Here is a 13,214-nt window from a genome sequence, read left to right as displayed (position 1 = left end):
CCGCGCCCTTGATCCGGTCCATGTGCCAGACCTCTGACTTGCAAAAGATAGATCATCTCCCCTTCTGACTTTGCAAATTCTCATCTCATGCATGACCCAGTAACCCACGAAAAATGCTAGCACCAGCAGCATTTGACAGCTACCGAGAATCAATCGTCGGTAACGCGAGTTTGATTTCCCAATCGCAACGCCACAAAAAACAATAAGGGTGGGTGGAAATTTTTCAGAGACCGGCGAAGAAGAGGATGATGACGATGATGCAGTAGATAGCATTGCCTTCCAAGCATCAAACACCTAGAGGAAGCAAGAGCCAGAACCCCCTTGTTTTCTTCCAATTTGATATAAATTTGCTTAAATATAATGTGCCAAAGGAGTCATGCCATGGGTCTTTCCTTACGAAAAATGTGCTGGAAATATCAATCACGCATGATCCAAGCCCTAGGGTCCAAAGTTTTGACCAGATCGTTGAAACGGCTTGGCCGCTGATCACATGATCGGATGCGTCGTCCAGCGAGGAACCTCATCGGTTTTCTTTGTATCTTAGCTGTATTCATTTGGGAAAGGATTAAAAAGCATATAGGAATTAGGTAGGAAGGACGCCTCCCCTGATGCTTCAGTTGACTAATTTGCTTGAGCTGCTGCGCCTGTCGACCCCAACCGCCATGTGCTTATCTTATTGGCCACCATTTCTTCTGCTCCTGTATATTTAAACCTGTTATCGTTAGAAACGGTGCTGTTTCTTTCATACATGACGCACCTCTGCGCATGTGTCTTCGGTGGTTCCTAATCTGACTAAAATCCCTGGGTATAGTCAAGGGAAGGCATCCCCGGTGTGTATATAGTCATGGTGTATATCTATATATTTTGCGGAGAGAAAGAAAAATCCACTACTATTTTTGTCGTGTTTTGAAGATGTTGCACGTCCTCAAGGAATATAGGAAGGGGCTATATTTGAAGTTTGTATCGTGTATTTGTGATGTAGTCATAGACGGAACAAATTTTAATTTTCTGTGACTCTTTGAACCACATTTTATGTCCAAACTTTCACTTTGAATAACACTTTATCAATTCAAATGGCCCTTCACAGGTCAATCTTATCTCGACACCTTTTTGCCGCACTACTCGCTTGGACAAATGGTCATATTTTCCTATGGATTAGGTATCGCATCCTCATCATTTGCCCCTGCCCCCCTCCCCGCTGCATTCTCTCTCTCTCTCTCTCTCTCTCTCTCTCTCTCTCTCTCTCTCTCTCTCTCCCTCCCTCCCTCTCTCTCTCTCGTCGACCCACCCAGTAGCTTCTTATCCTTGCATTGATGGTTTCGTGGCCTTGACGGTGGTGTTCCCAAGGTGAGCTCGCTAGGTTCAGTATGGTGGTTGTGCTCAGAGGTCTCCCTTGGGGTCCCGACATCAATTTCCTTCCAAGCTCTAGGATGAACATAGTCATCGGCCAACTGTGCGGCACCCTCCAATCCGGGGCGAGTGGCAGGTGGGTCCTTTTAGTGAGGCACTGTTTTGCGTGGCACTCAACTGATGGCGATGACATGTCTTCCCTTGGCGACTAGACTCCCTCTTGAGACAGACTCTTCCTTTTGTTTTCGGTTCTTTGATCATGGATCAGAGCTATTGCATTCAAGAAGAAAATAAAGTAATGGAAGTCGAGAAGATGCGTAATGGTAGTGAATAGAAATACAAATACATATTCTTCCAATTTTCTTGTTCTTGATTCGATTTGCTCGTATGAAGCAACAAGAAAAGAGACCACTCGAGGATCCAATATTTTATTCCATAAAGGAAGGATCCTGAAATCCTTGATTTACTTTCGAGTAATAATATGATAAAATCTTAATCAAGCCATTCAGCTAGCCTAAAAATAAAAACAACCCTTCAACTGAAGAGTTTACGAATTGTAAAATTTCTGCTCCCATGACTACAAGCTGTGCTCCATATTTCACTTGGTGTTTGCTTGGTAATATGTTGTTTTGTTGCTGCTTTGTCAGATCCTTTGTATCCTGTTGTTCATGTGTTGAGTGTTGTGTTGCACTGTTGGTTATTGAGGGCTTCATTATTTAAAGCTGGTCAAAATCGTTCTTTCTAAATAAAAAGAGCGTCTATGACATAATAACACATTGATCAACATTTTAACTTTTATGATTATTTGGACCACAGCTAACAACCAGAATCCCATTTTTAACCCAATTTTAGCTATTTAGGCAATCCGGGTAAGCGGGCCCCACTCATCAGAACGGCATGGTGCCTAGATTTGTGCATGTGGCTCTCTAGTATGCATCAAATATGGCACACATTATTGAATACCAATACAGTTTAAAAATACCGTAAAATGTTAAAAATATTGTTCAAAATATCATAAACAGACCGCACAAACAAGTTGACACCCAATGTGGTCGCTACTCACTTCGATGGAAGCCAGGGAGCGTTTGGTTATTGGGTCTACCCGATGAGAGATGGTAGCATGAGATATTTTCAACCGGTTTAGATGATGGTCATGTAATAGGATAGGCATGTAGCGCTCCTACCTTTTGCCAGCCGGTTGTGGCCTTTCTTTTACTGCTTAGCTCTTCGTGAGCCTTTTTTTTTGTATTTTTTGTTTGAGATTTGGAGACTTTTGTTGGACCTTTTGTTTATTAATAATATTGACCGTATGCATCGTTCCGATGCAGAGGCTGGGGCGATCCTCCCTTTTCGAAAAAAAACAAACAATTTGACACGCCACAACCTTACCTTTGTTCGCTCGATCGTCGGTGGGGTGTCAAGACGAGCGTAAACAATTGATAATTCAGGTAAAGGGGGCCTTTTTCTTAACCTCGCCGATCATGTATGAGGGTTCTTTTTATTCACCGTGGAATTTGCCTTCTTGTTCCTATATGGTGTGTATGGAATCCGGAACTGGGAATTTCGTTCCATGCCGTGTGCTGCTTTGTAGCGAGAATTATTGTGACCTTTTCATGCCAGCCGCACCGTACGAGTAGCTAGCTGCACGGCGGCACACGTGATACACGCTCCTCATTTCCGTCGATGCATATGCCGCCGGTGTCCTTGTCCCCACCGCGTCTTCGTGATGCCGAGTACCGTGTTGGAACTGAAACTCGTAGGAACACAGACGCACGAGCAAGCTACTTGAGGCCGATTTCTTTCTTAGCCTAACGATCGTGCCCTGCTCACGCAGGATCGGTCGCAAACCAACTACCAAAGCATGCATGCAGCGGTGGCAATCATGGCTTAGTTTCAACGGGGCCCCGCTCGGACCTCAACAAGTTGGCTAACGGTAGCAGAGTAATCTAATCCAGCGGCAAACTGAGCCTATCTCAGATGGCTATGGTTTTTAATTTGTGATGGAACCCGGTTCCAAAAAAATTTGTGATGGAACCAGTTTATCAGAGTCCAAGTCCTAAATTTGACATTGCTGTTTGCATTTTTGAATTTTTTTTACCCTTTTCGATGATGTTCGCTCAGTGAAGGAAGACGTTTCCGTCGACCACGGACGCGCATGTGGTGACTTTGTTAATCCTAACATGATGTGCCGACTCAGTTTCTCGGAAATCTCATAGAGATATGATGTGCGTGAGTATGCTCATAGGAATGAGTGTACATGCGTATCTATAAGCATTTGCATCTGTAACGTGTCAAAAAAAAATCCAATTTGATCCGTTGCATGGCCGATCCGATGGGAGGCCACATCGCATTCACGAGGCCTGGCTTAGACGACTTGCCTCTGATCGGATCGCGGCGTGGAGAACGTCACGCTCCATCGCAGGCACCGGAGGTCGAGCGACCGATCCACCGTATCCTCACATCTACAACTGGAGTAGTACTTAATCTTAGCAGACGAAGACTTCTTGGACTTGGCAGAGAACGGATCGCCATCGCATCCGGTCACACGCCGTACGCACGCCATTTTCTTTATGATCCCGCACATGTGATATGACCTCGCGTCGCGTCGCGTCGCATAAATTGGGATCGGTCGAGTACTACTACTGTGCATGTGCGCCGGCGACTCTACAGTACTCCGCACAAGCCCCTAGTACCATGTACTGCTCATACGCAACCAACGAATCAAAGCCGACTTCAAGTACGGTTACGTACTACAGTACTACTACCATCACAACAGATTGGGACGGAACAGGTAAATGTGCTGACCGGGTTGCACTTGTACTGTCGCCTTGTTGTTCCACGTTTTTACTTTTCACGGCCGAGTTCAATGACCGGCCCGAGTTCTCGCGGTTACTACGTTTGACCTGCTGCATGCACGTAAATCCTGAATCAATACTACGTGCGTGCGTCACTCACGTCGAGCAAGGCGTTTATATCAGAATTTTCGCATCATTTTATGCTAGTATATATTTTTACGTGGAGAGGCGAACAGTTCAGACTCAAATTGGACCGACCGACCGATGGCCAGTTGCTTGCTTCTCCGGGTTAGCCGTACGAAAGTCAACACGTAAAACGGCCCCAGAACGAGTTCAACGCTGGCTGCACGCTCATGCTGCGTGCGTACATACGCTAACCAAGAACACATCTAGCTAAGTCAAAGCCTCTCTCTCAGAGCGAAAGGGAAGGATGATTGGACAATGAAGGTCGCACGTACGTGCGTGCGATCCGCATTCGGAGGGGAGCTCGCTCGCTCGTGGAACCAACGCGGCGGGGGGCGGCGACTTGCAGGACACGTTGTGGGCGGCGACGACGCTGACGACGGCCACCGGTGGTGACCACCGGCCGCGAGGGCGGTATTATATTGGGGAGCGGGGAAGCCAAGGCAGCCTGCTGACCTCACTCGCTAGCTAGCTTGGTAGACCTGCCTGCCTGCTTGCCTGCTGCCCATGAGGGAGGCTGGTTAGCCGGGTACACGCGTTGACATTGTTTATAAGCTCGTTTGCTCGCTCGATCGGTGGTCTGGACGGGAACCAGCAACCGAGCCGCCGTGATGGTAGGTTAAGGAATAAGGAGCCAGGCACTGGGATTTGAGATTTGGTACGCGGGGCACGCAGCAGCTGCTGGTTATCCATTAGTTTAATCCCCGGCGAGTCAGAAAGTGTAGGCTTCGACGTCCTAGTCGTCGTCGTCGCTCCGATTCCGATCCTTCTTTATAAGGAGGGCGCGGGGCTACTGCAACCACAAGCCGTCTCTTGCTCATCCAAAGCAAACAAAGCTCCCTCTCTCCTTTGCCATCTCGTGACTGATCCGTCCATGGACGTTGCCGTCGAGAGGCCGACGCCGGTGAAAGAGGAGAACAAGCCGGAGACCATGGATGTATGTACACGCATAATCTGCTCCTTCCCTTGAGTTGTCTACTAGAGTAGATGCATGTTAACTCGGCGGTGCTGTGCATCACCATGAATAATTGAGTTGCTGATCGATGAGCGTGTACCCTATAGCTACATGTTCGTTCTTGAGATCGAGCTGAAACTGAATTAGCTTTAATTTTTTGGTCTGCAGATCGCAAGCGCCCTTCCGATGGTCCTTGAGAGTTTCCCGTCCACGCAAAGAAATCCGATCACCACCAGCAAGGTACGAACTACAGTACGAACTATGATCTGAAAGTCAAATTGAGAGCTGTTTAATTAGTATGTAAGAATCACCACCAGCAAGTTGAGAATGAATTGCACACCAAATTAAATATCGTGTTTATTTACGAAGAATCACTAGTATGATACGTATATAGTTCGCATCATCTAATGATTTTTCTTGGTTATCATGTCCAGGACGACAAGCTGGAGGCGACCAAGGCGGAGATGGGCGAGGTGAGGGAGGAGAACGAGCGCCTCAAGACGCTGCTCTCCCACATCGTCAGGGACTACCAGTCGCTCCAGACGCACTTCCAGGACGCCGTCAAGGTCAAGCACCAACCACCGGCCGCCGACAAGCTCCCTGCCGCCCCCGCGCCGGCGCCTACCGCCGACGATCTCGTCTCTCTGTGCCTCGGCAGCGGCGGTTACGCCCGTCCCAAGGGCGCCCACCAGAGGTCGCTGTCCTCGTCGTCGTCCGGCACCGAGACCGACCCCGACGATCAGCTGTCGCTCGGGCTGAGCAGCCGCCGCTCCACGGACGGCGACGACAGGCAGGCCGCCCGCCCGTCGGCTACGCCTCTTATGAACCTCAGCTCCGACAGCAGCGCGGACGACGACGCCGCGCCCGGTCACCAGCTGCCGGCCGCCGCGTGCCCGCCGGCGACCAAAGCGCGCAAGAGCCCCGGCGCCGGGGTTGACGGAGCCGACGACGAGGTGCTCCAGCAGCAGGCCAAGAAGGCTAGGGTTTCCGTCCGTGTCAAATGCGACACCCCCACGGTACGTTCGCGCTTAGTACAACATACATACGTACAAGATTCTGTACGTGTTTTCATGATGAAAATACTTTTGAATTCAAAATCATGATGAGCTAACCAAGTCTGTGTGTTGATGATGAGCAGATGAACGATGGGTGCCAATGGCGGAAGTACGGGCAGAAGATCTCCAAGGGGAACCCGTGCCCGCGCGCCTACTACCGGTGCACCGTGGCGCCGTCCTGCCCGGTGCGGAAGCAGGTGCAGAGATGCGCCGACGACATGTCCATCCTGATCACGACGTACGAGGGCACGCACAGCCACCCGCTGCCGCCGGCCGCCGCGGCCATGGCGTCCACCACCTCCGCCGCGGCGTCCATGCTGCTCGCCGGCTCCTCCTCGTCCTCGTCCCACGGGCACCACCTCCCTTTCGCGTCCGCGGGGCTCCTGGGCCCGACCACCATCTCCACCATCGCGTCCTGCCCCACCGTCACGCTCGACCTCACCGCCCCGCACTCGCTCATGCAGCAGCAGTACCAGTCTCCCTACGCGGCAGGGTACGAGTCCAAGGCGCTGCCGGCGGCGTGGAGCAGCGGCTACCTGGCGCCGTACGCCGGGGGCCTTCCGTTCTACGGCAAGAGCTCCTTGCCGGCGATGGGGCAGCATTTCGGCCTGGGCATGGCGACGACGAGGGCGGAGCAGCTGTACGGCGCCGCCCATTCGTCCTCGTACCTGCAGAGAACGTCCAGCGGCGGCGTCGTCCATGGCGCGCCCGCGGCCGCGCCGGCGGTGACGGACACGATCGCGAAGGCGATCACGTCGGACCCGAGCTTCCAGTCGGTGCTGGCGGCGGCGATCACGTCCTACATGGGGCGCGGCGCCGGGGCGGCGGCGCACAAGTGATCGATCGACTCGCGCCGTGTAGATCTTTTTGTTCACGCAGTTAAATTTACTTCGTTTTGGTGTATGAATTGGCTTGGGAGATCGACACATGGTCATCGATCTAGTCTAGGGATTAGTTGATGTACAATTAATTGCACATATATGGCATGGATGAGTCAACTGTATATGTACTGTGAGAAAGAAAGCGATCAGATCGTCCCAGCTGTATATGCACATAGCGAGGCATGTGATTTAGGGGATTAAACTTGTTTATGCTCTCGTATACCAACTTGTTCTTAGGGTTCCATACGCGATGAAGCACAAAGTTTGTGGCGTTATGGTGTGCCGGACTTGGTGTTTTGTTGACATTCAGTTCATAAAAATATCAGGGTTCCTCGATCTCACTGAGAAATAGGGATCTACTCAGACATAGAGGCACAAGACATCATCGAGGTGTTCTTATCAATAGCGTAAGAATGATTAAAGTGAGACACTTGTGAATCCACAATTGGTTTAGGATTACAATGAAACGGATGGAAGAGTTGTTGTCGATGGCATGGATGATGACGATGGAGATCGACGTCGTGGTCTGTGTAATTGAAGCAATGGTGAGGTAAAGACCCTTATGTCGATTCCCCCTCCGGTGGTGAGGTTCTGATATTGCTTCGTATGGTGGAATCTCTCTGTTTGTCAGATTCGATTGCATGGGATGGAAGTAGTCGACCCAAGGGAGACGGCGCCGTGCGGTACGACCGCTGCTACGAGTGGTTGTGCTCGTACCACACATCATCCTCTCTTCTGGAGAGCCGAATGCAGTTTCCTGACACATCTTCTCATCGTATGGAAGGTTTTATGGCATCCAATCACATATTTTCTACCACAAATGAGCGTTCTCTAATGAATGTTCCCAATCTCGTGATTCCGGGGATCTTGGTGAAATCAAAGAAAAACGGGCAAACGATCGCAGTAAACTGCTACATCTACAATGCAAAAAAAAACCCCCCTAAAACATGATACAAATTGTAGGCATGAGAAGGCAATTAATACATTCAAAACCGGAACGAAGTGCATCGGCGGGTAGGATTACGACTCCATGGTGGCACCCATGTTTTGTCGCAGCCAATGCGATGAGATGGGACACACTATCTGGGGCGAATGGTCATGGAATGTATGTCCAATTGGCATCATCGTTCATCACAAGAGGATTAGGTTTTGATGTAATTTCATGAATTTTGGTAGGTGGTGTGTGTGATTAGGGTTGACCCTTTTCTGTTCACCGAGCCTATTGTCCACCACACTAGATCCGTTTAAGTGACGACGTCTTCCACTACAGCAGATCAGATTAGCTTCCTGGGTGTCAATAGATACCAGAACATAAGCAACGGAGCCGCTTCACCTACACCGACAACCACCGCAACACCATCAGCCTCGACAAAACTTACATGACTATGGGCTCCCACGGACACTCATGATGCCCACATGCCAGCGAGAACCAAGTACTCTTCTTCGACAAGTGATGACTACATTGATTCTCTTAGGAGTAATAACGTAGCTTAGAATTCGGACATATCTACATTCAATTTTATTCTGCATCGTGTTCTTCTACTAGCAATAGTAGATTAAAACTTGTCACAGTGAGCAACTTATGTGTACTTGATGATGAATTACAAGTCAATGAACATTTAGGCCCAATTCTTTTGTTTTGTCATAATTTACAACATCAAATGATCGCTATTACTTCATTCCTACTACTATTGTTTTGTATATCATGTAGTACCTTTTAAGTTGTCACACTGCTCTGAATATAACTTTATGTGCGTTCTAGATCTTCCTAAGTTGCCAGATTAATTGGTTGTTATTACTTATTATAGAGCTGGCAACTAGAACTAGCAAACTAATTTTTCTCTTGGAGTTGCCACCTGGAAGTAGCAAAATCCGAGAGTGAAGCACGCCCATTAAGCATGCACCCTTCTTGTACTGTTGTATACAATATATCAGTAATTCATTCGAGCCATTATATGAGATTAAAATTAACCGTGACAAATGTATAGTTGGAACAATGAACTACAAGGAGTATATTTACTTGTATGGGATATCAGGGACATCTTCAAAGAATGTTGCAACAAAAAGAGCTACAATGAGTCTATACATCGGGCTACAGTAATTCACTTCATTTAAATTACTATGACATGTGGTGTGTATGGCGGCATGCTTGTCGATGGTTCTCGGCAAGTACTGTAGTGTAGACAAGTGCACACAATTCACTTGCTTGTTTGACTAAATTGTTTGGTTCAAATGCTTGTTTGTCAAGATCTAACTAAGTTGGCCAACGGGCCAACAATCACGCGTGTTGTATTGTGGATCCAAGAGTTATATGTGGCACTAATGAATGATTTTGCACTTCATAGACTCCCTATCATTTTCATTTTTAGGATCATTAGAAAACGGCCAACTAGTTTATTATATGTGGCACGCGATGTTTAATTGGTCATTTCATTAAAAGGCAGAGATACCACATGGTTAAATATCATTAGGCCAATGGTGTGCTTGAGGCATCCATGTATGCTTGTTTTCTCGATGTGTAATCCAGGTGCGAAAGATTTTTCGCGTACACGAGTTCAATTGCTTGTTTTTCTGAGCCATAGCTGAACTATTTGCTTCAATTGCTTGTTTTCAGTCTCAAACTGAGTTGGCCAATTAATAAAGTGCTACTTGTTGCTGGGGAATTAGATTATTTTCCACACTATACTAGGGCTTTGATGATTTACCCCAGGTTGCCTCAATGGGCGGTGGCCCCACCCCCCAGTCATTCTAGGTGGGGTTGATTACCAAATGGGGAAGTAAAGTGTGAGTTAAGATATAATTTTCCACCTGTTGTAATGGAGTTCCAGAACTCATGGACATCATAAAGAAATGCATGTACACTTCATTAGACTCCTTAAGAGTGTTACAATTCTGTTGTAGGACAGTCTTGTTAGTTTGTATGAGGTACACAATGTTAAAGTGCTCCTTTCAAGAGATATCAAATGTTTTCTCAAAATATAATAATTGGTGCTGCGAAGTTGCCTACAAAGTGGTTGTCCTTTTTGTCATATCATGCTCCTTACAATGATGAAAAAGAGATATTTGTATATACTCGTGGTACACTGACTATCATCTTCAATAGATTTTTAATTAGTCTTCAGTTACTGCAAGTTCAAGTCATGAAATATAGATTTTCATGTTCTTCAAGTATAGTTTCAATATGCAAAATAATTCATGCATAATTTACCATGTAAAAATAATCCAATCATTATCTGGGTCATTGCTGTAACTTTCATTTTCCCTACTCATGTCCACTACCTGAAATTTTTCATGATGTAGTTCAAACTAGGGCACAACGGTCAACCCAAAGATCAATTTGTGCGAGTAGTGCCACGTCCACATTCCCACATGATGTCGAAGTACAATAAGGGCAGTTGAAGTAACCATGTGTTAAGTTCTTGAGGGTCTACTATTGGCAGAAAGAAGAGCATTAAGTGCATTGTGAGATGTAGTCGACATCTCGAGGAAAAAAATAGAGTAATCAAATGCACTCCTCACCAAAGTCAAACAAGAGATGAAATAAGTCAGAAAGAAGCACGCAAAGACAAAACAAAGCACACGGAGATGAAACAAACGTTGTGGCTTCTGCTATCTAAATCCAAGGGCAATCCATTCTAAAAAACAGAATTTAAATGGTGATTCTGTTAGTATACATGTTCTGTGATGTGTGTGTATGAACTATGAGATGTATATATGTAAGCAATACATAGCTATAACACAAATTATTTGTTTTCCAGATTACGAAAAACTAATTAATTGCAATCTTTAAGATAATTCATTGCATCATCTCCATTGGTATGATAGGTTGCTAATGTGTATGGAGGCAAACTTGGACCATTTATTAGCGGTACTTGGACCGCTAAAAGGCACGTACAAACCTGGCCCGCTAGTGGCCCTAGACTAACTTAGGCCGCTATCTGTCCTAAAAAACCTGCATAACAAAAGGGCTTCTGGATCACTAATAGGCCAAAGGTAATCCTAAAAATAAACTAATAGGCCATATATATCTTGGCCAGTTAATGGGCCGAGGTGATCAGGTTCTTGGGTTGACCCATTCCCCCCTTCTTTTTCATGTTAACCGTGAGCCAGAAGTGATTCGAACGAGCGACCTGCTCGTGCGATAGAAGCTGCGATAACCAACCAGTCCAGCTCACTTCTTGTGAATAATTATGTCTGAAAAAACCTTCTTGTGAATAATTACAACTCTTTTCTCCTTTCTTCTCTTCGTATCCCAAACCGGGTTTCCCAATTCGCTGGTTGGTTCTTATATGGTTTTTCCTTTCTTTTTTATTTTTATTTCTTTTTAAAAATGTGTGATACTTTTTTCAATTCATACTATTTTCATATCCACAAACTCTTTTCAATTTTACATTTTTTTTCCAAATTCTGAATTTTACATAATTACTGATTTTTTTTGTCAAAATGGTTGAACTTTTAAAAAAAATTCATGAACCTTTCTTTCAAAATCGATGAACTTTTTTCAAACTTGTGAACTTTTTCTAAAAATCAGTGATTTTTTTTTGAAAATTTATGAACTTTTTTTGAAAAATTGTGAAACTGATTTAAAAATTTGATGATTTTTTTGAAAAATTGATGAACTTTTTAAAATTTTCATGAACTTTTTCAATTTCAGAACTTCTATGAAATTTATGTACTTATTTTCAAATTTTGTGAACCTTTTCAAATTCACGTACTTTTTAAAATTGATGAACTTTTTCAGATTCGCAAACTTCTTGAATTTATGAACTTTTTAAAATTCATGTTTTTTTTAATTTCATGATTTTTTTTGGAAAAGTCAACTGTTTAGCTAGTCAATGGATGAACAGCAGGGAACAGATCAAGCAAGTCAACCGAGCGAGCCAGGGAAAACGAGCTAGTTCTTGGGCCGGCCCACGGGAGCAACACTTGTGGGTCAGTTGGCTAGTAGGGCGCTTAAGGCGCTGACTAGGGACTCCCATATCTAGGGTCAATATGTGGCTAAAAAAATCTAGGCTCAATATAGACCAGCCTTTAATCTTGACTAGAAAAATGGCCCATGTGTTGCAGCGGGAAAAAAAATTCTCATCGCACTCCGGCACTCCTGATCCAATCATTATGATTTCTATAAAAACAGTAAGTATGGCCTAATCCCTGGACTGCGAGGGCAAACACGTGCATCCGAAAAACATGCACACACGTGTATAGTAATTGTCAAACATCAGTTCACAGTTTTTTTACCCCACAAAAAGAAGTTCACAGTTTTGTGCCTCCAAAATTACTCACTTTCTAGTCTAAACAGATAGTAGAAAATCTGTTTGGAGGAACAGAACGGCTAATTCCTAGGTCGAAGCTAGCTAAGGACCCTCTTTGAATTCCAGTAGTAATTGGTCATCTTTTCAGAGTTTCGTGCCCCCAAAGTTAGTCAAATTTCTGGTCAAGAAACAAAAGACTAGTCAAAAAATTTGTATCAGAAAAGAAATTTGGCCTGTTTCTAGACTATGTTCTTGCTATGGCATAATATATGCGGTTCGCCGTCCACTAGGCTTCTAAGAAATCATCGAGACTGTGAGCCACTTGATATTGATATGTCTTTCGGCTCGACTCAAGACCGACTTAAAAGGAAATAAGCTAAGCATGAGTATTTTACGTAGCTTGATTGAAAAATGAGCTGATATTGAGCCAACATTGATTCGCTCAATTTTTGGTTGATATATATATTATATGGAAATAAGATAATTCATTACTCGTTCCATTCCATATCAGTTGTTGTTTAAACTGATGTATCTAGCACTGAAATGCATCTAGATACATATATCCATTTCATCTACAACTAATATGGGACGGAGGGTGTATCATATATGTTGTGTTTGTGTATGATTTTCTTCATTTTATCTACTAGCAAACATTGAATCTTAATTAAGCTGGAGAAAATTTAGGCCACAACAAGATGATACATGGCCAATGTGTTAGCTATCCTGTTATTTGTTGCCAAGGT

At 45.3% G+C, this 13,214-nt stretch overlaps 1 protein-coding gene across 1 annotated transcript; it reads left to right on the top strand.

Moving 5' to 3' along the window:
- Positions 1-4,946: 4,946 nt before the first annotated feature.
- Positions 4,947-7,441, top strand: LOC125542942 (probable WRKY transcription factor 72). The gene is made up of 4 exons (XM_048706171.1): positions 4,947-5,265; positions 5,452-5,523; positions 5,718-6,299; positions 6,422-7,441. The coding sequence occupies exons 1-4, from the start codon at positions 5,203-5,205 to the stop codon at positions 7,175-7,177; spliced, it is 1,473 nt and encodes a 490-aa protein (XP_048562128.1). The 5' UTR covers positions 4,947-5,202; the 3' UTR covers positions 7,178-7,441.
- The last annotated feature ends 5,773 nt before the right edge of the window (positions 7,442-13,214 follow it).

Source organism: Triticum urartu, chromosome 3 (genome assembly GCF_003073215.2).
Source record: "Triticum urartu cultivar G1812 chromosome 3, Tu2.1, whole genome shotgun sequence".
Taxonomy (NCBI): Eukaryota; Viridiplantae; Streptophyta; class Magnoliopsida; order Poales; family Poaceae; genus Triticum; species Triticum urartu.
Note: the sequence above shows the minus strand (reverse complement) of the source record. Positions and strands in the feature narration are given on the sequence as shown.